This window comes from Pezoporus flaviventris, unplaced genomic scaffold, assembly GCF_033815535.1.
Source record: "Pezoporus flaviventris isolate CSIRO_AGI_PZ_B2104156 unplaced genomic scaffold, CSIRO_AGI_Pfla_v1 ptg000005l, whole genome shotgun sequence".
NCBI lineage: Eukaryota > Metazoa > Chordata > Aves > Psittaciformes > Psittacidae > Pezoporus > Pezoporus flaviventris.
In genome coordinates, this window is record NW_026892553.1 from 14,379,286 (window position 1) to 14,405,799 (window position 26,514).

The following is a 26,514-nucleotide window of genomic DNA, read 5'->3' on the forward strand; positions in this document are numbered from 1 at the left end:
ACGTGCGGCGGCCGCGGCGGGGCCGGCGGCGAGCGGGCGGCGGGGGGAGGGGAGCAGGCCGCGCGCGCTCGCGGCCCAGGCTGTGATTGGTGCAGGCCCGGCCCCGGCGCACAGCAAGGCCCGGCCGCCGCCGTGCGGCGGAGTCCTGCGGCCCGGCCCTTCCCCCGCCCCGGGCCCGGTCCCGCGGCGCGGCCGCCCGGCGCGGGGACCCGCACAGGTGAGCCGAGGCGGCAGAGCCGGGCCAGCGGGGGGTGGGCACAATGGAGGCGGCTAGGCCGCGCCGCAGGCCGCGCCCGGGCCCTGCCAGCGCCACCGCGGACACAAACAGGCCCGGCCGCGGCCGCCCTGTGGTGGGTCGGTGAGCTCCGGCCGCCGCCGGTTGCCGCCGCGCTGGGCGGGAGGGTGCGGGCGTCGCCAGCTAACCCTGCGGGTGAGGGGCCTCTGCGGGCGGCCAGAAAATGGCGGAAAACAAGATGTCGGCCGGCGGGGCGGGGAAGGCTGCGGCCCCGCGGGCCGTCGCGCCGCCGGGACAGGGGTTATCCCCGCCTCCCGGCCCGCCGCGGGACACCTTGCTCCTGTGCCGCCCGAGCCCGCCGGCGGCGGGGCGGGGATGTGGGGCCGCGGGACAGCAGCAGCACGGCCGCGTCACGGACGGGGCCGCCGCAACGACGGGAGGCCGGGGGGGGGGGGGGGGTCGCAGCGGCCCCTTCCCTGCAGCGGGCGGCGTTCCGGGGCCGCGCCGCCGCCCTGTGCCCTCAGCGGGCTCCTTTGTCTCCGCGTTCCCACCCCTTCCTCCTCCGCCGCCTCTCCCTGGCGCGACGGCACCGCTCCCGCTTTCTTGCTGTGCGGAGGGGCCCTTCCAGGCGGGGACGGGGTGCCTGGGCCCACTGCCGGCCGCCGAGCGGTCCGCGGGCGCAGAGGATCCGCACCGGGGCTGCCCGGCCGGCACCGCGGGCTCGCCCGCTCGCCCCGCTGCCGCGCTCCCGCCGCCCGGTGGCGCGCCCGCTCCGCGAGCACGCGCGCTGCGCTGTGCTGCTCTGCGCTGTGCTCCGCGCTCCTCCGCAGCCGCGCAGCCCCAGCGCGGTGCCGTCCCTGCCGTCTCCGGTGGAGTGGCGGGATAGCGAGTCCAGGCGTTGGAGCCGAGGGCAGTCCCTGCGCGGTGCTTCATGCGGCTGCCGCCCTTCTCTTCCCGTGGTCGCTATTATGGGAAGTTCCGTTACGGCTGTGGATGTAACACGTAGATGTAAATTCTCTTTTATTAATTTATTTAAGAGCCTTAGGCGTATTTTCGGGCAGTAAGGCACGATCTCGTGCACTGGTTTTGCTTTTGTCATTTTAAATGGATTTGGAGTGCTAAGTTTTCATGGATGCTTTATAGGCGAACACAATAAAGGACTTTAAAATGGAGATGTTAGTTTTTCATACCCAGTCTTTTTTTTTGTGAAGGGCTTATGGTAACCTGCACGTTATTACATGAATCGGGTTCTTCTGCTGAAGATTTCTGCATAAGCAGGATGTTTGTTGTTGCATTTCTGTTGGTTGCTGTGTTAAAAATTAGGGGTGAAACCCCAAAATCCTCAAGTGACTTTCAGGGGAGGATAATTCTTTTGTATTCTTCTTGAACTTGAATATAACTGAATTAGAGAACGACTGGTTTGGATTTTTCAGCTGCATCTAAGTTTATTGTGTTGCATCACTCTGTATCTGAGCGAGGTCCTTTTGGTTTAATTAAAATGTCATAAGCAGCTTACAAATATTTGAAACAGCAGACAAATTCTGATGTGTTTTCCTTTATTATATGTAAACAGGACATAATTATTTAGAAAAAAATCATTGTTTGAAAGGAGTGCTTAAGGGCTGACCGTGCAAATGTGCTTGATGTGCAAATGCATCCCCTCCACAACTGGAATAATTATATGTCTGAACTGGGGAGATGCTTGGCATTTGCAGGGTTAGGAGATTTAAAAAAGGATGTTTAGGATGTCACACTGTTTGGGAGATGTAAAAGAACGTATTAGGTACATACTCTTCTGTAAATTTATTAAGTTGTAATTGGCATTTTGTATAAATATTTGTTATATTGTAAAAATCTAAAGTATGCCAACAGTGCCTGTAAGCCAGCATTGTGACTGGGAGCTCCACTGTACCCCTGGGTACAGGAACGGCACCCTTTTCTTTTTAACCTGGGAGTGCTGAGGCTTTGTTTTCCCCTCCTTAAAATACTTGGATAAAGATTAGTCAATTTTTGAAAGCTTTCTTAAAATTAAAATAGGAATGGTTATTTTATCATATTTTTATGGGAAGAGTAAACTTAAGAATAAATCACTGTGTATACCAAGAGCAGTGTTAATAAGGGCCTGGGCCTTTACAAGTTTCTAAGCTGAGTTTTGCTGTTATGTATTTTTAGGTAACGCCAAACTGCCAAATGTTACCTTTGATTTTAAATTTTAAACCCCATTTACAGTAGTAATTTACAGTAGTTTTCCTGCCCAGAGACAAAGAGGTTATATATGCCTTTTTTTTACCCTAAAATTCATTGCGTGGTCTCGGCTGAGCCTTGTTTAAGGAAGAGCTTTGGCATAAAGAACTAAATAGCTTCTAACTGAAGCTAGCTAGAGAGCTATGCTTTTCAGAAAAAGGGAAACCATTCTCACATACATACTTTAAAAATTTGGGCTTGAGATTCTACCCTGGAGTCTCAGTTTAGTAACTGGTTTGTGAAATTCTTCATTTTGGGATCTCATGGTGATCCTGGTACGAAATAGCATGCTATAATTAAAAAAAAAAAAAAATAAATAGAATGTTGTAAGATTATTTTAGTGAGCGATGCTGGTAAAGCATTTTTGTGGTATTTTCTTTAAATACACAAAGGAGAAGAAGAATATAGAAGAAAAACTCTTGAGATCTTGGTAGTTAGAGGCAAGAGGTATATGGGTACGTTTTGGCTTTTGACAGTATACCGAATTGTGGCTTTCTGCCTTATTTCTCAGTCCTTTTTAAAACATGAAAAAACATTTGTTCTATTGTGTGGGTATATAACATGGTGTAGAACCACAGTTAATCACTGTACTACATTTTTTGCTGTTTCCAGTAATAGGATTTGCATGCATATATTGTGTGAAACTGAATCATCTGCACTGCTGCAATCTGTGAGCAGAAACAACCAATTGTAGGAGAACCGTGGGCATAACCTGGTGTTAATTGTTCCAGCATTAGCAGCAAGGGGGGTTCTTGCTGTCTCTGCATTCCTTTAAGACCCCAAAGTAGGTCTGAAAAAGAAATTGGTGATTGTGTAGTTAATGAAACTCTGTCCTTTGTCTGCATTGAGGGTAATGATTAAGTGAGGGTTGGATACCAGCTGCATCAGCTGAGGTACAGCTTCAGCATGTTCTTTGCTAGTGTGTCATCACCCATCTCTAGTTTTAGTGGAAGTCTGAGGTATTCATAGTACTACATGCTCAGAAGGTGCCATCCCATAGCTGTACCTCTTTATAGCTCTGTTAGCTACTAGGAGAATACTCCTTTTAATGATAATTTGCTTTCCTTGCAGAAATTCTAATTTAAGTTAAAATAATAGTCTTTGCATTGAATTTTCGGTGTAGCATAATATGTAATAGGTTTGGGCATCCAATTATATAATCTGAAAGCAAATTAGACTGCTTATTGAGAAGAAGGGAAAGTGCAGCTTGTTCTGTCATCCAAGATTGATGTAATTTAAGATAATTTTTCATAACCATTTACATTGAAAAAAAGGATTACCTGAGTGTGAAGGCTGGAAATTGTAAAGGATTGCATTAGTTCTGAAATCACAGTATTAAATTAGCATTCATGGTCCAGAGCTGTATATTATTTTGTAACGGCAAGTATTCGTTAGCTACCCTAAGAGTTTCAGATGGCTGTGACCATAATTGAGGAGTGCTGGAGCACTGCATGAAGGTTCTGGAACTGCTCTGTAATTCTTGCAAATGTGAAATAATTTGATTTTTAGCCAAAGCCTAAAACTACATTGAAATTTGGTTGTCTGGCTGGAATTGGGTTGGTTAAATCCTAGACTGTTTTCCTCATGGATAATATTTGATTTGTGTTTTTATAGTACTGGCTGCTCTATGGACCTAACTTACTCTGTTACGGCACTATTGAGAAATGATTTTGGGGAATTCCTTGGCTTTGGAAGAAGAGTGTTATGTCATTGTCCCCAGGAGTTAGTATTGCTGATGTAACAATTTGAGAGAAGTAGGTTTGATCAAACAATATATGGAGACAATGTGGAAAGGATGATAGTGACACCAGGTGATACAAGTTCTTTGGTTCTTTTGTATTCTCAGTTAAGTTGAAACCTCCTTGGGGTGGATCCGTGACTTTTTCTTGAAATTACCATCATTGTGGACCACTTCTTGCTTCCTTCGCTTGAGGATTTGAAGAGTATAAAAGAAGGAATGATCTGCTCAGTTCCTTCCTTGACAATGAAGATGCAGTAAGCATGGATTGTGTTTTCCACATTTCTCACCTTTAAGATTATTTGTTACCCTGTTTTGTATTTTTTCATATAAACACCCACCCCACCCCCACCCCTTCCCCCCCCCAAAGACAGAGTTGTACCCACCTGGCATTTGTGGCATGGCCTGCACAGAATAGGAATTCTGCATCACCTGCTGGAGCGAAGGCATTTAACATGGTCATGCTAAAGGAGGTAAAGCAATGTAGCACTACAATTGACTTTTCACATCATCTCATCTTGGTGGCCTCCAGCCTGGCTTGAACAACATCTGGAGCTTCTGTTTCCACGCGCAGACTGCCTGGTGCTGGACTGACGCAGTAGAGACCACCTGATTCTGTGGGTCAGCCCTGTGCGGCGTGACCCTAGGCACTGACAGAGTGCCAGCATCTCCCTCGCAATGGCAACTTGGTTTGGTGCCAAGGATCCAGCGCTGTCAGTTCTGGTGAGCCACGAGTGTTGCCATAAATGTAGTAATTGACTCCCTTCAGTTTTTAGGTCTTTTACTGTGGACTCTTGTGCCTGTAACTGATAGAGCTTTATGTTTAAGAGAAATTAATGTCACGTCTACTGCAGTGTGGTTTACTTATGGATTAGTGCGATAGTGTGAGTTGCATTAGGTCCTGGCTCTCTGGGTCCTTTGGTTCTAGCCTGAAAGTGTCTCGGAGACTTCAGGCACTTAACTCCATTTATGACAGCTTGGCTTATTTTATTACTCACCTTGCTTGACTATGTTAGTGCTTAAGTCTGTTGTGATATTATTTCATTGCAGCGGGGTTGTGAAATAGGTTGTACCACAGAGTACTTGAGGTTTCTAGTGTATTTTGGATTTAGATGCACAGACTTAAAGACATTCTTGCAATAAGATAGGGGTCAATTTTTTTCTGAGATTCAGAAGAGCAAAATCAAGGTTGGTGCTACAGCAGTGAAAGTACCCTATTTTGGGGACTTGCTCTTAGAAGCATTTGTACTTCCCTGTTCATCTCCCCACCAGGCAGTTCTTACTTGAGCTCTTACTCTGTTCACTTCCTACAACTCCTAAACCTTCATCTTCTGTGTGATACTTCCACTTATTTCTGATTCTTGGCTATGAGAGGGCAGAAAAGTACAAGATTTTAGTCTTGTGCAACAGAGGTTTTTTAAGCTGGAGATTTCTTCTGTACGCTCCTGTAGCTGCTTTTATGCAGTCATTTCATCTCCACTGAGAACTTGTGTAAAAGTCTTCTGGGTTGCAGCAAGTTGGAAATAATTTGGAATCCCCACACTTCAACACACTTTAATTTAGTAGCAGTGCAAATAACATGGAGTAATCCTATTTTATCCTTTTCTCCTGTATTTTATGGAAACGCTCTGTCAACTGTTACATGCTTTCTCTTTCTCTGAAAGCAAGTTCATGTAGCTCTGCCTTGCAGCAGAGATGCAGCAGCCTCAAGACAGATGATACCAGAAATGGAGATCTTGGTAAAATTGAGTTCAGTGAGAAGCTCAACATTTACTCTCCATGTGTGGAAATTCTTAGATATTGGAATAATTGGAATTGCATTTCAATGACTGTGAGAATTTCAGAAGTAAAACTCAGAGTAAAGCTGTCACAGCTGTGTGGCAAGGTTTGAGGAACTGGTGTAATTTTAAATGATTGAGGAAAATAGGCAGGTCTGACAAAGAGAAATCTGAAAATAGAAGCCCCTAAAGCATTAAGGGGCATTAGAAGAGCCAAAGCGGCAAAGCAATTGTCAGAAACAAAAGAAAGGTGACGGTGTAACAGTGAAAGGGTAACTGGGAAGCTTACCAAGAGTTGGTGGGTTTTTTCTATCAGTAGCTTTTAAAGCTCAGTTTTCTATTAGAGGGATATCGCAGATAGCTGCATAGGACCAGCTTTCCCTGGCAGCAGAAACGAGGCAGCACAGAAGGGACAGTGTTGGAAGATAAGATTTCTAGAAAAACCTGACAGTTTTGAAATGAAATGTCAACCAATATGGATAATGCAGTCCTAACACTGGGGTGTCAGCCCTGAAGTCTGTTGAGCACTGTTGTTTCTTCAGCGAGTATCATGGCAGTGGAGACATTGAAATAAGTTGGCCTCTCTTGTGCTTAGCTGTTGCGTGTTATAATGGGTAGTTCTGCACTGTGCATGCAGATCTAATGATTAAATTTTCTATTGGGCCTTCTGTCAGACTCTTCATGCAGTAGGGGGGTTCATATGCAGCCTCTGGAAGGGAAATGAGCTTTGAGCATTTTGTTCTCAGAAATGTGGTCCATGATGCAGGCTTTTTTTGAAACTTATAATTACCTGTAATTAAACATAACATCCAGTTAAGTGTACACATTAGAATTTGTTTTGAAATATCTGATAATTACAAAATTGTGAAAGACTAGGAAAAAAAATTGATACTCTCAGTATGGTGCTCCACTTCCTTTGGTGTAGCTCCACACACTGTAACCACCAGTCTTGGTAATTAGTTAAAGAGTATATAGAGACAGGGGTGGAGCAGAAGTGACTTCTTTGTGCACAGTTGCTAATATGTTATTACAGTAAGGCATGTAGCTAGTAAGGGCATGTACACACTACTGATCTCTTGACTTGTATTGCTTCTGTAGCAAGCTACAGTTTAAGGCAAAGTTAACTCGCTTCTTGACAAAGTTTCTGCTTCTAGATACTAAGTTACCTGTGACTAGGTTCATTTTTACTAATGTGTTATATTTTGTTACTGTGTCCCGACCCTGCTGCTGGTGTTGCAGGTGAGATCTTTGCTGTCAGTTACCAGGCTGTTACTCTATGGAGATTTCAGTCTCAGAAAACTGGAAACATATCTAAATGTTCAGTTTGCAGTGGGGAAGTTGACAGCTTAGGCATTTCTTGTGTTTACCGCTCCTAGAAACAAAGGATGTTGAAACATGTACCTCTGCATGCTGAAGGGTAACTAGGAGCACTTTCCAGTTAAATTCTATAGAATATGAGCAGAACTGTTCTAGGCCAGACTTGTATAAAAAAAACTTTTAAGTCCTGACCACGAATTACTGACTTGTTTAGTTTCAATCACATGTAATTCTTTTTGATTACTATAGGACTGCCTATGAATGGAAACATTTTCAGGATTTTAGGTCAAAAATATAGAACAAAAGAATAAATGAAAGTGAATTGTACCAAGTACTACATGCTTTTTTCTTTAAGCCTTTGATAAATGCTGCTTTCTGTTTGTCAGGGGGACATGTTAATCCAGTAAAGCTGATGAACACAATATAACATTGTTTAATGTAAAATCTGGTTTTGCTGTTGTTGCAGTTGTCTGTGAATGAACTTGGCTGACTATGGATCCAGGTGGTGGAAGTCTTGGATTGCAAACACAAGAATCCAAAATGCCTCACACTATGATTATGCAGGATTTTGGTAAGCATTTTTACTATTAAAAAATAATTAATAAAATCAAAACTGTTTTTTCAGGGGTTTGCTAAATGTTTATGAATATCAAGATGTAGAGCTGACTAATATAATATTGCTATTTGCATGACGTTTTTGAGGCAGTAAAAGATTTAAGTGGCATATACTATGTCGTTGTAGACTTCGGTTGCTGATGTTGAAATAGTCACTTATTCCAAAATACTGAAGTAATTCTGTGGAGGAGGGGAAAGGAAGTTAAGTCTGAGGCCCAAAGTGCTCTAGATGAGACATAAAATGTTATTTGGAGCTCACCAGTTTTGTGGGGTGTGTGCTTCTGCTTGAAATCATGAAATCATCTTGACTAGTTGTTACATCTCCAACATACAGGAGAGGTAAATACCATCCAGTACAGCATGTAACCAGCATTCAAGCTTCTGTGTGCTTACATTGGTTACTGTCTCCTTTAGGGTATTTCAGGAAATGTGGTGGGAAGTAATGGCTTTGTCTGTGTGAGAACAGATAACATTATGTAGATATCAGTTTACGAATTTAGCTAAATCTGCATGTTCACATGTGCTTAGAAGTCTTCTGTAAAGAACGTCAGTCCTGGGACTGTGCTGATGTAAGAAAATTTGATTCTGAATTATTTTCCTAGTTAAGCAGTGCTGAATAACCTCAGCAATTCTGAAGGTTTAGAAAAAGGACACCAAGAAATCTCCACTCTTCTTTGTGGATCTCCATTTCTGCATTATGACAAGAGATGACAGTCCTTCTCAAGTATTGGGAGGGGACCGTGTATTTGTTCTAAAGTGAATTAACATCCCTCAGTGTACCAGTATAACTGCATTTGCAGTACAATGCTGAATAAGTTTTTTTCATTCTGATCAGAACCATTTTCTTGCATGTTTTATTCATTAAGATTGAAACTTCTGTTTATGTGTGTGTTAAAATCTTTCACTGCATTCTTTTTTATGTATAGAGAAGTAGTGTGTAAATGTGACTGGCTAGTCAAGTCTCTTAATGAAAAACAGGTTTCTGCTTAGAGCCATTTCTTGCAATGTGTCAAGTTGCTGGAAATTGTACTACAAGTATTGCATACAGCTGAGTATTTTTCTATCGAGGCCCATGTAGTCTAAAGGATGGGGGTCCTTGTGCTGTAACAGCAATTAATGTATTGTCACCGCACTTCCCATGTCATGCAGGAATTCTGTGAAGGTGCAAGTTACTACTGTAATCAAATATTTTCTAACTGGGATTTAAAAAAAAAAAAAAAGATGCAGTTGCCGACTGGCCTGTCATTTTTAACATATCAGCATTGTAAAACCTAAATTTGGGACAAACGCCACATTATGTCTTAAGTGCGTGTTTTGTTTTTCTTAATTTAAAGAATACAGGCTGCTTTGGATAAATTTTATCAGGGTGAAATGCAAACTGTGATTTGTTGAAAAGTAACAGGTTTGTACATCTGTGTTTAACTCCTCTATACAGTTATTCCATGGATAAACTAATAGCTAATGCAATAATTTTAACATTTTTCTCCTCATTCATGATTGTTTCATAGTGGCTGGAATGGCTGGCACTGCTCATATTGATGGAGACCATATTGTTGTATCAGTTCCTGAAGCTGTCCTAGTTTCTGATGTTGTTACCGATGATGGAATAACTCTTGATCATGGCTTAGCAGCTGAAGTTGTCCAAGGACCTGACATCATCACTGAAACTGATGTTGTAACAGAAGGTGTAATTGTTCCTGATTCTGTTTTGGAAGCTGATGTTGCTATTGAAGAAGCTTTAGATACCAGTGATCATGTTTTGACTTCTGATCTAATAACAGAAACGGTTAGAGTTCCCGATCAGGTTTTTGTGGCTGATCTTGTAACGGGTCCTGATGGACATTTGGAGCATGTGGTGCAAGACTCTGTGTCAGGAGCCAACTCACCAACGATGGTTTCAGAAGAAGTTCTCGTAACGAACTCGGATTCTGAAGCAGTCATTCAAGCAGCTGGTACTGTTCCTGGCTCCACAGTGACTATAAAAACAGAAGACGATGATGATGGCAAGAGCACATCTGAGGACTACTTAATGATATCTTGTAAGTTAAACAGAGGTAGATATGAACAAGAGATTATCTGAAGTGAAAGTGGTCTGGTGGGGAGAAGTTCCTCTTAACTGGTTCTTGCTGCATTGTGTACTGGAACTCTCAAATAATAGTCTGTTGCCCAGTTAATTCTTGGAGCCTGGATTTGGGGTTTCATGATGAAAAAATCCTTATTTATACAGCAAGAAAAAGAATGACATTCATGCTGTTGAGTGAATGTGTGTGTATGTCTGTTTCTGAAACTAGATATTCCTGAAAATTAAGACAAATGCATTGCAAAGTTAAACATTCCACGTATTTTTAGTATAATATGGGTTTTTTTTTTTTTTTGTAAATACACAGGTATATTACCGTGTTACATGGATTGTTGTAAAAATAATGTGTTGGGTTTAATCAATAGGATCCAACAAAGAAGTCAGTTTTTAAGATACTTGACACATAGTTTTCTCTTACATGCCCACAAAACATTTGTTTAGCTGTATTACATATGAAAATGGGCATTTTATTGTATGTTGTGGTGTTCTGGGCTGAACTTGACATTGAAGGGTTGTATGTATTAATTGATTGGCTCTGTAACACTGGAAAGTAGCTACTCATTTCACTTGCCATGCAGCATTCAACTCTGAGGAAACTGTATGGTCCTATATTACTTATTGAGTGAGATCTACTGAAAGGACCTTAGGTATCTTACATTTCTTCAGTGATTAAGTTATACACAAAGGTTTTATTATCACATGAGTTTGGGAAAATGTATGATAGTTTTAGACTTTTGACTTGTGCAAATGAGTTATTGAAACGTGAGTAGGTCAAACCAGGCTTTATTTAGTCAGAAGCAACATGTTAAAAAAATGGCAATACCAAGTGTGTCAAAGTGTCAGCTTGTTCACAGCAAGCTGCATTTAATGCAACTTTCAAGACAGAGGACATGACTCATTGGTGATTGTAATGATCTCAGTATTTCCTATCATTTATGTCCCTTATGCAAAATATATTTTTGGTCTTTTTTGTTCAATATGGGATGGGCAGCAAATATTTCTTATCATTTCATCAGTATTGTAATGCCATATGTCACTAACAGTAGTAAAAATGGGGGCTTGTTTTGAAAAAGAACCAAAAAGCCCTCAGTCTAAAAGCAAATTATACCTACCACAGAAAAAGTCTTGTGTGTTTGTAAATGAAGCAACACCATTTTTAAAGTCAGTTGTTTCACTGAAAAAATTCCTCCTTTCTGACAGAGTACTTACGATGAGTTGTATTCTGTAACTGCGGTATTTCCAACTGCATCTTTGTAATTGTAAGTAAAGTCATCTTTGGAATTCCTTCTAAGATAGATAAGTTTGATTGATAATGGTGACCGCTGCACTTAGACAAGAGCATCTTAAATGTTCAGTAACAGTTACCTGATAACTCCAGCTGTGTCTGGTAAATTTGTAGTTTTGTCACATGTTCTCTAGCCTGTCAATGGCTTTTGCAATGTTTCAAAGCCAGTTTGAGACCTAGTTTTCAACAAATTAGATTTATACATATGTGTGTGTGTGTCTTATCATGATATGCCTGAATACTCAAGGTTGGAAGCTACATTGTTTAGAATTTTAAGTAATCATTTTAGATAAATTGAGGCAGTCATAGAATCACAGAATTGTTCAGGTTGGAAAAGACCTTTACGATTAGCAAGTCCAACCATTAACCCAGCGCTGCCAAGTCCACCGCTAAACCATGTCAGTAAATGCCACATCTACACTTCTAAATACCTCCAGAGATGAGAAGTCCACCACTTGCCTGGGCAGCCTGTTCTAATGTCTGACAACCCTTTTGGTAAAGACATTTTTCTTATATCCAGTCTAAACCTCCCCTGGCACAACTTGAGGCCATTTCCTCTTGTCCTGTCTCTTTTTACTTGGGAGAAGAGACCAACCCCCATCTCAGTACAGCCTCCTTTCAGGTAGTTACAGAAGGTCCCCCCAAACCTCCTTTTCTCCAGACTAAACACTCCAGGTCCCTTAGCCTTTCTACATCAGACTTATTCTTCAAACCATTCACCAGCTTTGTTGCCCTTCTCTGGGCCTACTCCAGAACCTCAGTGTCTCTTGTAGTGGGGGGCCCCAAAGTGAGTCCAGGAGTCAAGGTGCAGCCTCACCAGTGTCAAGAACAGGGGGACAATCCCCGCCCTGTTTCTGCTGGCCACGCTGGTGCTGACACAAGCCAGGATGTCAATGGCCTTCTTGTCCACATGGGCACAAGCTGGTTCAGCCAACACCCCCAGGCCCTTTTCCGCCAGGCAGATTTCCAGCCGCTCACTTGTGAGATGTTGCACAGCGTTGCTGTGGCCCAGGCGCAGGATCCAGCACTTTGCCTTGTTGAACCTTGTACCATTGCCCACAGCCCATTGATCCATCCTGTCCAGGTCCCTCTGCAGAGCCTTGCTGTCCTCAGGCAAATCAACACACGCACCCAGCTTGGTGTCAGCAAACTTGCTGAGGATGCACTCAGTCTCCTCATCCAGTTCATTGATAAAGATGAATTCTCTTGCCTCTGCTAAGTTTTGAGGCTGTATTATGCTGGGGGTGGCAGCTTGACACAACAAAATCCCTGCTAGCTATTTGTTCTCAGCAAAAAATTAATCTTACACAGTTGGGGGAAGTTTGTTTGGGTTTTAAATGTTTTTAAATTCAACTTGAATGGTTTTGTTTGTGCAGATCATCTGTCGTGTGGAATAGATAAATGCCTCAGTTTATCAAGCAGTTTAAAACACCTTTTATTTACTTATATTTTTAAATTGTCATGTGTTCAGTAGATACTGTAGAAAGTTACCTTCCTATTTCTTTTGGGGGGCGTGTGTGTATATATATATATATATATGGACTGTTTAACTTTTTTATAATGTAAGCCACATCAAAATGTTAGTTTATAAGAATCTCAAAATACTGTCTTTTAATGAAATCTAGCATCTAGAAAGGGTGATTTTACATAAGCCAACAGATAATGCTCTTAGGGAATACCACCAGCTGTTCTGTGGAACACAAACATTTTAGGGTGTGAAGCTGAGCTGAGTGTGGAATTTTAACTGACCTTACTCTTCTGTTGGGAGTTACAGTTTAAATATACTGAAAGCTGATTTATCACCATTTTAAGGCATTGCCATGTAGCTGTTTTATACGCTATTGGTAATTATATTTTTGTGTAAATACTCCTTGGAAGATAAGAAGTTTCTCTTGACAGTTGTGTAAATCAGCTGCGTATGATTTTGTAATAGGACATTTACACTAGAAGACTGTCACCATTCTGCTCTCTCAGCGCAGACGAATTCAGCTTTTTTAAATCAGCTTTACGAGGTGATTTAAGTCTTAAATATTTCTCTGATACGTTCACAACGTATGCCATGGGATGTGCACGATCTCTTGTTTAAAGTATCCAGAATACTTGTTTAAAAAGGAAATTCTGAATGCAAATGTGGGGATCATGAATCCGGTCCATCTCACACCGAGATGGGAAAATTAGGAGCAGTGCATCCCATTTAGCCAGGGAGGAGTTAGGACACGTGTAGCTTAAAGCATACCCTTTTTTTGTTTTTCAGGTTTGCGATATTCAGACCCACAGCGGCTTGCCAGCTCCCGATCCGTGTGCTGGCCCTGCATGCACTATGTTGGTGACCTCATACCCACCAAAGAACAACACTGGAGCTGGCCTTTAGGGGTAAGGTACTGTTCCACCACCACCTCCTTTTTAGTATATTACAATACAGTGTTACGTAAGTTGCTAAACATTTTATATTAGTACTCCTAGATTGTAACCTATGGGATATAAAATAAGTACATCAGACATTAGAAAACGATTTAAAAATGTAAAACCATGGGACTTATCTTGCCCTCATGTTATCCCTACGGGCTCCTATGGTGGGTGTGATATCACCAGCATAGTGCATGCTGAGGCATCACATGAATTGGGAGCTGGCAATCCACGGTGAATCTGGACATCACACACCTGAAAACAGCGAAGTAAGGTAAGTTGAAAATTGGAAGTGTGCTGAGTTTTCCTTTAAACCTTGTTTATTTAGGAGGATTCAGCATATATTTATGAAGGTTCTCTTGTGTTTTTTCAGTTAATTTTAAGTGACGAGATATTATATGTAGTGCTTCTGGCGGATGAGTCAGATCTGGAAGACACTTTCATATTCCATTGACCTAAAGTAAGCATTCCTGTTCCTGAGAACTATCACTGGGAAAAGTCATCACATAATTTAACACTGATGGGTTAGCAGTCTGTGATTGAAGTTGTATTTTTTGATAATGGAATATTTTAGAATCTGTTTTTGAAAATAGTCCTACTATTTTGGAACTTGACAAAGATTACACGTGTCCTGCTGTGTTGATTGTCTTCCCCTTACCTAAATGTGTTTAAGAAGCAGATTGAATCCATGAAATGTAGTTCGTGTAAGACAGCAATTTAAGCAATAGCAATTGGCGATTCAATGTCTTTTTGTTGTTGAGGTATTTGAAACAAGAGGCAACATCTTACAAGTGACAGCCTATATCAGTATCGTTTTCTCAGTCCAGTTTGTATTTTTCAGATTTTGTTATATTACACTTTTGATTTTTTTTTTTTAATTTTTTTATTTTTAATTTTTTTTTTTAGAAAAGTGATTCCAGAGGCCCTGGGTAAGAGGCTTCCCGATACGTTTCCATTACTTTAGCTTAAGCTGTAGAGACTGCAGACCTTTGAAAACACTCAGGGTTCTTGGTGGTGTGGAAGTAACCATGGCTCCCTATGGTTTTAAAGGATATTGAAGTTTGGGGCTTTAATTAAAATACAGCATGTGAGCATCCATGCTCTATTCATGTATTTTACTTTGTTTTTGGCTGAATATGCATATTCTTATAAAATGGTAAAATTGAAAAAAATCCTCCTTTTTTCTCTCTGTATTTTTTGCTGCATTGCAGCTGATGTCCTGGTAAGGCAACTGTCTAAAATTGTGTGAATTTCCTTATGTTCTTTCACCACATACATAGTGGTGTACACTCATTGTCACTCAATAGTAGTTAAATAGTTGGAGATTTTTGCCATAAAGAAAACTTATTACCACATACATGTGGTTACTCTACTGTTCATTAGGAAGTTGCCATTGTTAAATAACCTTCCAGTACAGAAATGTTTCTTTTCCAGGTTAAACTGATTGTGTGTTTAACTTTATAAAATGTATGAGTTTAGAAGAAATAGGTGTTGCTTGAATTGCATATTTGAAAATAACTTTACTTCCACCTACCCATTCTAAAATTACAGTAACAGCTTACAATTGGTGATTTCTTTCACTCAGCCTTTAAATATTCTTTCTGCATTTTGGCAGCATGTCTAGTCATATAGCTGTTGATGGTATCACTCCTACTTTGTTACCTCCAGTCCTTCAGAGACTCATGTGCAGTGGAAATGTTCACTGTACTAGAACAAAGTGTATGTGTATCACTTTAAAGAACATAGATAAGAAACTTTTATAAAAACCATGCAGAAGAGAAAATGGTCTTCAATAAATTCAAATATAGTAAATGTATAGAAATACTTTTTCCAAGATAAGTAGGTTTTAGCATCTTCCCTTTTCTTTTTAGCAGAGGATACAAGTTCCTGTCTTCTAATAACTCCATTCTGGCAGCATAAAAAATACCAGTTAACAGATGCAGTAACACCCCCATACTGGATATAAAGATGTACTGATAACCTGATGCTGATGAACTTAAGCATCAAAGGAATGTGCCATGTTCTCTGTGTGGCTTTCTTATCTGTGGTGTTCGTAATTCTTAGTGCTCTCGTCCTGCAAGGTAACATGAAGGCCATGCAGTACATGTCACCTTCTAACAGATGGAGATGCTGCTGGAATCAATTTTAATTTATATTTAGGAAAAAAAAAAAACAAAAACAAACCCCAAACTCTTTTCTTGAGGAATTATTTTTCATTAAAATACATAATTTTCAGAGGTTCTAAAATAAAACCAAATACTTATTTGTATCTACATTATTATATCTAGTTCTGTCCTCAATAACTTCTGTACTCTTTTGGTGCAGTCCAAGATATGTGAAATAGAAACAAGGTTCCTCAGTGTGGGGATGAAAAATAGTGTTGGACAGGTGTTTCTGTGGAATCCTCTCTGTGAGTGGGAAGAGCTTAGTTTGGTATTGCTCTGGTGGATTCCTGCCCTGCTGCAGGAGGGGCATCTGCTCCTTTTCTAGCAGGTTCTGAACCACCTCGCATGACTGCCTGGAATATTAAGAGAAGCTTAAACTAACTCCAGTTGACCTCAGTGCTCCAGACTGTAGCTTGAAGTAGTCAAGAGCAGCTCTTCAAGAGCAGTCACCACTGCACTGAGGGCACTGGGAAGCGCTGCAGGCATCCTTTCCTTGGTCATCAGAGCCTGCAGTGTCCCCATTGAGTGGGCTGTGTTCTTGGTTGTGAAACATTGTCACTGTGATAACAATTCAAATGATTTATTTTCTTTAACCTAGTTTGCACATATTTCAGTGTTATATGTGCAGTAAATTGCTGTTTCCCTGGAATGTATTTATTTCAGATTTTGTTTATATTTTGTGGAATTCTCCCCTATTTATAGGATTTCAGTGGGTGTTAAGCATTGCACAGGTTTGTGCTGACCATCTGCATAGGAGCTAATTTTATCCACCGAGAGAAGTGTGTTGACAGTACATATGTCAGAGAGATGCTTAGTTCAGTGGACTCCACATTGGGAATTTGGGCCATACATATGGATGGCTATCTAAGTGACTACCCTTTTTACCAAAATAGTGTTACTTCTACACTTTTAATAGTTTGAATGAATTTTTGTTGTATAAATAAAATGAGCATTTTGAATATATAGACCAAAAACTCAGGGTGACTAAGTTGCATACATAAAGAATGAGAAGTCAGTTTCACATATTAGTATTTGCATTTGTTGTCATTGCATCTTTTAATCAGCTGAGTATTATAAAAACAATCTTTATATGTTTTCAAATAGTAAAGTGGATAGAATCATAATTTCTTTTAGAGTGAAGATGTCAGATTTTTGATGCAGACTTCTTTCATTGGGAATATATTCCTAGTCATCACTTGTCATATTTCAGTTACTAAATTTTAGAGCAGTGAAATTTTGGAGGACATGGACTGTAACAGGCAATTCTGGGTTAATTTTTAATGTTTTTGATAGGTGTTTAATTTTACTTACTGATACATTTTTGCTTTCTCAATATAATAGTTTCAGAAATAACCAATTACCACATTCTCTTTGATGACAAGCTCCCTCTTGTGTTCTTCATTCTGTAATTCTTGCTGTGTTTCCTGAGTTGCAATAAAATGAGTATTGAACTTCTGAAATCTCTTTTAAGTATATTGAGATTAACTATTTTGTAAAGGCTATTCACGAATAGAAACCTTTACTGTGCATGGGGATGGTAGTGGAGAAAATCATGCTAGTGATTACTCTGACTTTTAAAAATAAGTTTGAACCTCATTTTTATTCTCTTATGTTTCCAGTGGATGATGTTGGAGAAAAATTGGACCATATAGGAAGCACTCCCTTGAAAATCAGCACTGAGGTGGCAAATGATGATGTTGCTAAAGATGACGGGTTTGGTTCAGAAGTCATCAAAGTCTACATATTTAAAGCTGAAGCTGAAGATGATGTCGAAATAGGTACCTGTTAAATTCTGTGTATTCTTCCAGTAGTGTGGAGTATTTCAGGGTATTTTCATCTGTTCTTAATTTCATGTAACCTACTGACTGGAATGTCTTGTAGAAGGTGACATTTATGGAGGCTGCCCATATGGGGTAAACACTGGGACTGTATTAATCTTGAGTTCTTTTTCAATTAGCAGTATTTATTTTCAGGCAACCAAAGCCTAAATATAGAACTGGCTGCTTGTCTGCAGCTGTTTTCCAGCTCTTGCTTCTCTCTAGTGTTTGCAAAACTGTGTCAGCACTGGAAAGCCTCTAGAGTAGATTGCAATTATTGAACAATCCTTGGTGGCCTTGATACAGAAAGAGGGGAAGATTGCTGGGGCTGTAGAGACAGTCATTTCCAAGCCTAACAAAGAAACTCAGAGTTGCTCTGCAGTTCTCTTGCAAAGGAAGATCCAGCACTTCAAGGGCTTTGTAAGCAGCCGTACAGCTAACCCATGTTCTGTTTTTCGTAACTTGTAAAAGCAGACTCTCCTTTACAGTTATGAGAGCTCAAACCTCTGTCTTGTTCCACTTACTGTTTGCATTTAGGCACTGGAACATATCTGGCCTGGAGTCCCAGAGCCATTCGTAGAGCAAATCAGCCTGACTGTTCTTCCTGGAGTGGAGAAGGGAGTTCATCTCCCATAGATCAGTAGCATTGGCCTGGCTATGCTGTGAAAATCTTGGACTTGAGACAGAGCAATGGATTAGATCAGAAAACTCCAATTAGTAACAATCCTGGTGCAGTTTTCCCAGTGGCTTGAACTGCTATTTCAGGAAATCTTTAGCTGTATGATGCCTTTGTGGTTTTTTCTCTCTGAGAAGCAGTTCATCTTTTCATATGCCCCTCAGCTTCCTGCCCTCCATGCAGTGGCGACTGCTGTTGAAGAGGTGCTCTTGACTACTTCATCACAGGTTATATGCATCTTGCAGTGGAGATTATTTCTCTTGTAATTCTACAGAATTACCCTACCTGTTCCAAAGTGTCATAATGAAGTGTTTCCTTTGCTTCCTTGGGATCTGTCTTGTGTTGCATGACTGATAGGGGTAGCTGCTAGTTAAACTGTCTGTTTTTCTCACCATTGCCTTCAAAAGCATGACGATCTCCAAACACTATATTCCACAGAGACGTAACCCATCCCAGTGTTTCTAATATTATCTCAGTTTTCATCTAGCTTGGGAAAACTGAAATTTCACATGTTGATTGCAGAGGGAGAGCTGTTTATTTAGTTGGAAGAAGGATGTTTGGCAAAATCTTCTGTTTACAGACACAGGGAGTGAAGGATCAACGTATATAATTTGAACTCATCCTCCTAGCTGAGTATTTTCCATCAGGACCAGTCATAGTAGCAACCAAGGACTCTTAGTGTAGTTGTTAGCTTGTTCTGCAGATATCTGCAGCTTCTCTACTTCTTTATTATCTGTTCAGTCCCTGAGATGCATGGAAGACTTAAGCATCAATATTTATCTGCCACTTCTCTCGTGACTCAAGCATCGATATTGAATTCCAGGTTGGAGCATGTTCTTTTGCCTCCGTTCAAGTCAGTGAGCCAAAGCTTGTTAGTCACATGGAGTGGGACCATGTGGGCCGCGTTCTCGTTTCCTTCTTTCATGTGTTACTTTTTGGATTGTGTTGTCTCCAGGTATTCAGTGCATCACCTTACATCCCTGCTAGTCTTTCCCTCTAGATAATGTTCTTATTGTTGAAGTAATTGGTAATGACATTTGCTCTCTCATGGTTTGACTAGCATGACCCCAGATGAAGTTACGTGCTCCTCGGTCCCGTGTGATGAGGGAAAATTACCTAAGAATCGGTTCTTGCAAAGTGAATAAATGGGATCTGGGGAGAGAAAGAGGTGTAAGAATTGGCTGTTCACGTCTCGAGAGAATTTAAAGATTGTGTTTGGAGCAAGATGAGACTCAGTCAATTTTTTGAGGGTGTGGGCAGATGTATGTTCCCAGTTGTGCCTCAGTTCACTGCTAGAGGCATAAAGGCTCTTGATCCTTCTTGGGTAGAGCTTGTTCAGTCTTGCATTTATCAGGACACACCTGATAGAAAGACCTTTTTTCCTTACCTGCTCCAGAATACCAGACTTGCATGATTTTATGTCAGACATGGATGTAAAAACATTTAATTTTTTAGTTTTATGAAATAGCTTTGTTGTACGTAAGAAGAACATACTTAAATCTGAAAAAGTCTGCACAGTGGCTTTGTTCACATGTACCTAGTGTGTTCAACTTCTTTTTATTAAAGGTGGGACAGAAATCGTCACAGAGAGCGACTTTCACAATGGACATTCTGTAGCTGGAGTAATTGAACAAGGAGGTGTTGGTAGAATGCAGCGAGAAAAAATGGTTTACATGGCTGTGAAGGACTCTTCTCAGGAAGATGAAGATATTAGTAAGCATAATAAGAAACGTTTTTGTTCCTCATGCTGTTTTATACAACACTATAAACACCATTCCCAAGGATGTCTTTATTTTCCCTGAAGGATTCTTCAGCCCGAAGTAATAGAAAACTAAAGCTCATCTTCCCTAAAGATAAAAAGCAGGCTATAATTAAAGTGATGTGGATAAATGCACTTTGCACATACTGTATGCAGTCATTTCATTATTAATAGTAAATTTAGCATGTCCATGGATGAAGTTAACGAGGTCTGTCAAATTTCTCATTTCTCTGCTTACCTACTGTCAGTTGCCTCGTTTAATTGGCTTTCTGGCCATGTGGTAAATGTCATCAGCTACAAGTTTTTAAGTTTGTATATTTGAATTTATGTAGGTATTTGGTTTGGATTTGTGTTTATTGATACCCCCTTTCTCCCTTTAAGGAATGTCTGAGTAAACAGTGGCCAGCTAAGGAAGTGGTGATTCTAAATGCCAAAGGAAGAAAAGTAATTTGTAACAAGTATCAATCAAAGTGGGAGCAAATTCACTGAAGGAAAATTTAGGATGAGCAGAATTGAGCTAAAGATTTGTTCTTCTCCTTTAATCTAGGCTGTGCTGAAATAGCAGATGAAGTTTATATGGAAGTCATTGTAGGTGAAGAAGAAGCCACGCCACTTCCAGACACACAGCTCGAAGACTCCAGCGTGAATAAAACCTTTGTCCCTGTTGCTTGGGCTGCTGCTTACGGTAGGAATCTGTATGCTTCCTTTGAAAATCCCTTCCATTATTTCCTCCCTGATCTACTCTCCAGAATTTCTGTGCAAATGTGATAATCTCTCACCTTGTCCTAAAGGTTTGGAAACGGCTCCTTCTGATCTTTTAGCAGTGTCAGTTAGCGGAGTTGATGAACTCATATGAAAAATCATCTTGACATCATTCATGACCTTTTACACACAAGGTCCTCGGGTTTTTGCAGTTCAGTGTGAAGAAAACAATTTTTACATCGTGTTTTCCCAGTGCTGATCTGTCAGACAGTTACAGATTGCCTGAGTAGTTGATTGTCTTGCATATAATGAATGGATTGCTTTATGGAGTAGAAAGGAAAGCTGTTAGGAGAATTTTTATACTGTTCTGGGTTCCAGCTCAGATATACAGAATGCATGGGGTTTAATGGTTAAGTTGGCTGTTGAAGATCTTAAAAACTACGAATAGCCTTAAGTATTTCACAATAGCTGGGAGGAAGGGGAAGAAACTTCAGAAAGAGAATAGGAGGAATAAGTGTATAAAGGAGTTCTTAATTTCAGTTTATATAACTGTTTTAAACCTGTTAGTCTTGATCCTTCACGTAGTAGGAACATCTTCTCAGGATGTCTTGCAAATTCTATTCTTCGGTTTCCTTTTTTTTTTTTTCTTGGATTTTGGCATGTTAAATGTGCATTATGAGGGTGTGGGGTCATCCATGGGGTATGTAAGCAAATTAGTTAAAATTCATTGGGCTGATATTTGTGAGCACAGTAGTTGGGCTGATAAAGTGGTTTAGAACTACACAACCTTGGCACATAGCAGTAACCACTTTCAATCCAAAGTGAGGAATATACTCTTAAGGTATTATTCTACATCTCCAAACTGTGCAGTGCCTCATGTAGATAGGTGCTGAGTGGCTGATAAGGTATAAGTCTTCTTATCTGCCTAGTTATACTCCAGAAAGATAAAGTGCTTCCATCTCAAGAACAAATAGTGGATTTCAGATAACCTCAGATACCAAACCAGAAACAAGGTTATATATGAGGTTGAAAGTTTGCAGAAACAAACATATTAATTTGAAAAGCAGGAAAGACAGTCAAATGCAAACACAGCTTTAGTAGATACTAGCTATTCGGAAAGATATGATTATATTCCCTGGGGCTCATAATTATAAAATACTGAACTGACTATGAACTGCACATCTCCGTTTGGATACAGTTAAGCAGTTACTTATTAGCTTGAGTTAGTTTTCTCTCTTTATCAGACTTTCAAAACCATTGTCTTTTAAAAAAGAGAGTTTTAATTTATAATGACTAGAATACCATTTTCTACAGGAGATGAAAGAAGGTTACCCAGAAGATACGAAGATGGTCAAGCGGCAGGTAAGAATATGTAACTGTGCTTGGTTCAGCATTAAAGCTAACTTGCTGTCTTTGAGAATATGTATGTTTATCGGTCAGCTCTTCTAATCTGTTAATGCAAAAAATTATCCTTAAAGCATATATTGAAGGGCTCCACAGTCTTTCTTTGCTATTTTGAAATGAAAACAATTATAGATGTGTTGTAGGCCTTCAGAGTGGGTGGGGAAGTTGGGAGGATCTGCCAGGTTCAGTATTAGAGTTTTGTAATTAATAGCGTAGATAATGCAGTTGTTAAGAAGAAAACCCAAGTTGAATAGAAAGGAAACAGCATAACTTGTAAGAAGTTAATGCATTGAGAAGTATGAGAAATCAAGGAATAGATTTGAAAATTAATCAGTGTTTAAACAATTACATTCTTGATTCTTGCCAGCAAAGATAGGTAGTGCTTTATATGGGCACTCTTTTATGTATGTTCATTGCAAAAAGTAGATATGCTGCTGTGCAATTCCAGTCACCAGTCCCAAAGAAAAAGGTTGTTTAAGGTTTTTTATGGTGTCTGATTTTTGTTTCTAGGAAATAACTTGGATACACGATTAGAAAACAAAAACGGTAATGCAACACAATACCTGCAGATTTGTGATAGCATTAGCACTAATAGAGTGCTAAAACAAAAAACCAAGAAAAGGAGGAGAGGAGAGGCCAGGCAATGGCAAACAGGTAAACACTGTATGGTTATGCATATTGTCACGGAGTGGCACTTACTCCTGTATTACTATTCCTTTTCTTCTGTTTTTTTAAGCTGATGCAGAATTAAAAAGCACAAACGATGATTTGCGTATTTCCTGTGTCCTTCCCCCCTCCAGTTCTGCGAATAGAAAATGTTATCATTTTTGCTGTTCGGAGTCAGTACACTCAGGGCTGGTGCAATTCATTTGAATTTGGCAAGCTATTAAAGCCTACTCATGGGTATATTCACTGCATGTATGATGCTGCTGGTCTGTTTGAGCAGTTTCTAAAACAAAGCTACATAAACTATAGGTGCTGTGTATTGGTTGTTTTTAAACTACTGAACCATTCTCTGTCTGCTGCAAGTGTAAGTGCATGAATCTGAACAGCAGTTGGCTGATTTAAAACTTCTTAATCAGTAAGTTTGTTTCCTTCATAACTTGTTTTTGTTTGTTTAAAAACAGCTGTTATAATAGGTCCTGATGGACAGCCCTTAACAGTTTACCCTTGTCATATTTGTGGGAAAAAATTTAAATCCAGAGGATTCTTGAAAAGGCACATGAAGAATCATCCAGATCATATGATTAAGAAGAAGTACCAGTGTACAGACTGTGACTTTACAACTAACAAAAAAGTAAGTTTCCACAATCATCTGGAAAGCCATAAACTTATAAATAAAGTTGATAAAACGCATGAGTTCACAGAATATACAAGAAGATACAGAGAAGCAAGCCCATTGAGTTCTAACAAACTCATACTGAGGGACAAGGAGCCCAAGCTACACAAGTGCAAATATTGTGACTATGAAACTGCAGAGCAGGGACTACTCAATAGACACCTACTTGCAGTTCATAGTAAGAACTTCCCTCATGTGTGTGTGGAATGTGGGAAGGGATTCCGTCACCCGTCAGAGCTGAAAAAGCATATGAGGACCCACACTGGGGAAAAGCCATACCAGTGTCAGCACTGTGTCTTCAGGTGTGCTGATCAGTCCAACCTGAAAACTCACATCAAAACCAAACACGGGACTGATCTACCGTTTAAGTGTGAGCACTGTCCCCAGGCTTTTGCAGATGAAAAAGAACTGCAGCAGCACACAGAACTATTTCAAGGGCATAAGACTCACCAATGTCCACATTGTGACCATAAGAGCACCAATTCAAGTGACCTGAAGCGACACATTATTTCAGTTCACACAAAGGATTTTCCCCACAAATGTGAGGTATGTGAAAAAGGATTCCATCGTCCATCTGAGCTCAAAAAGCATAGTGAAACCCATAAAGGTAAAAAAATACATCAGTGTAGACACTGTGACTTTAAAACGTCAGATCCTTTTGTACTTAGCGGGCATATCCTCTCAGTTCACACCAAGGACCTGCCTTTTAAATGCAAAAGATGTAAAAGAGGATTTAGGCAGCAGAATGAACTTAAGAAGCACATGAAGACCCACAGTGGAAGAAAAGTGTATCAATGCCAGTATTGTGAATATAGCACTACGGATGCGTCAGGCTTTAAACGACACGTAATATCAATACACACAAAGGACTATCCACATAGGTGTGAGTATTGCAAAAAGGGGTTCCGTAGACCATCCGAAAAAAATCAGCATATAATGAGGCACCACAAAGAGGCCATAATATGATCTCCAGAAGGAAGCAATTTAGAAACTGTGATATGCTAATTGGGGAAAAAAAATATCTCATGAACTGTTTCTCCTGGTTTCAAAGCTTGATATTAAACCATAACTTTACATTCTTTGTATTAAAAGTCTTAAAAGTATTAGGGTTGACAGGGGATCTCATAGCCCTATGATTGTTGCTTATCAGAACCTAAAGAGCACTATAGAATGCAGAAGGATGGATGAATGTCTTAAATTTGCAGAAAGATGGATGAATGTCTTTAAATTAATAGTATTACACGTCGTTAAGCTATAGAAGACAAAACAAAGGTGATTGTGTTACCCATTTTGTCAGTAACAGCGTTTGTCTCCAATATGAACACAGTTCAGATATATGGTGGGGTTATTTACAAACTGTTTGCAAAGGCGACCGTGTCTTAACTTCTTGTGCAGTTTTGAAAGGAGAGTATTAGCCAGTTACTTGATCATAACGTTTTAAAATCGTGCCTAGGAATTAAATTCCAGAACTGGTCAATTTTGGGGGGTCTCTTTTGGGTTTTGTGGGGGTTTCTTTTAAAAAAAGACATTTCTTTAGGAAACTTTTTTGTTTCCTGTATTAGTTTAGGTCCAACAAGGAAATTTTTAATGGTTTCAAAGCTGCTAACCTATTTCATTGCAGGATATGATGTTTAAAATATAGCATTATGTTATGGTCTCAGAGGTGGTGTTCTGGTGCTAGGGTTAAAGGTGTGTATGTATATAATTTCCCTTTTTTATCTGAATCTCCAGTTGAATGTCGTTCAGTATGGCACATAGAACAAAATTAACTTTGGATTTGACTTTTTTTCTTCCTCAAGGCTAAAACGGATGCAGCTCATAGTGTTGTGACCCAACACTGAATTCTTTTCCTCGCTACTTTAAAACCGTCTCTAAAAAAACCCATTGAAAACAGACTTGAAAAGTGTCAGATTTTGTTAATTAACATTCAGAGTACTTAGAAGTTCTTTAGGGCAGTGTTCTTAACTGGTACGACGAGTGTCGTCCTGCCTCCTAATGTGAAATCTTCCATATAGACATGAAATTGCACCTTTTAATCAACCCTTTACAAAAGTCTCTACCATACTATAAACATGCATTTTCAATCTGTAAGAAAGTATATATGCAGTATTTAACCAGAGAAATACGCTGCCACTAGAGTTTGGAGGTGGATCTTCAGTTTACAGTGTATACATTTAAAATATGCATCCCTTTAAACAATGCTTTGTGTTAGCATGCTGCGAATCAAATGGCGCTTAATATAACAAGCTGGTCTAGGGCTATTTAATGAAAAACCTGTTCATAAATGTTATGCATATAATGTGTATTTTTTACTTTTTTAGTTGCTTCATGTTTGCACACAGCTGTTCACATGATAAATTGTAACTTCATGCTATATTGTGGCTTTGTGTTTCAGAACTGTTCATATTTTGGTTTTTTGCACCAGACGAGAATCAGTTCCTTGAGAATAAATTTTTTTTATATTTCTAAACTTCAGAAAGTTAAATTTGGGAAATCTCCTTAGAAAAATCCGTGTTTTCTGTGGCTGTAAAAACTGATGTACACGCTGTAAAATAAGAGTGTCACTGTTATGTGGGATTATGATTTCTAAATGTGTTACTCATCGTAACGGGCATACAATAAAACGCATCTCTTGCACTCCAAATATTTTGGAGTTTGCTTTTCATTTATGGTGTTCAGGAACGGCTCATTCTGTGTAAGTTTGCTTAATATGTTAAATCGTGTTACTCACTAGTGAACATGCAATAACTGTTCCAAGCAAACAGGTTACTTGAGGTACATTTATCAGACAGTTGAGAGGAGACTGCCGGGGTTTGTTTGACTTTAACCCTTTGAAGTTACAGGTATTGTGTTTGTGCTTATTTCTGGAATAATCAGCTGTGATACTGACAGTCCTTGGACATTTTTTCCTTCAAGTAAAGAGAACACAAAACTTCTCACGTGTTTTGGGGAAA

The 26,514-nt window shown here is 40.0% G+C and overlaps 1 protein-coding gene across 6 annotated transcripts; it reads left to right on the top strand.

The window, feature by feature from the left end:
• The first annotated feature begins 103 nt into the window (after positions 1-103).
• Positions 104-26,225, top strand: ZNF711 (zinc finger protein 711). 6 transcript variants are annotated; one of them, XM_061446139.1, is made up of 10 exons: positions 104-217; positions 4,326-4,474; positions 7,779-7,883; positions 9,436-9,966; positions 17,483-17,641; positions 19,923-20,069; positions 20,663-20,800; positions 22,132-22,179; positions 22,732-22,875; positions 23,349-26,225. In XM_061446139.1, exons 3-10 carry the CDS (start codon positions 7,805-7,807, stop codon positions 24,524-24,526), a joined length of 2,424 nt encoding a protein of 807 aa, XP_061302123.1. In that variant the 5' UTR covers positions 104-217; positions 4,326-4,474; positions 7,779-7,804; the 3' UTR covers positions 24,527-26,225. The 6 variants fall into 6 exon arrangements, with proteins under 6 accessions (XP_061302123.1, XP_061302122.1, XP_061302124.1 ...); XM_061446140.1 differs by lacking the exon at positions 104-217 and adding an exon at positions 1,112-1,243; XM_061446138.1 differs by lacking the exon at positions 4,326-4,474 and having other exon boundaries at positions 116-217.
• The last annotated feature ends 289 nt before the right edge of the window (positions 26,226-26,514 follow it).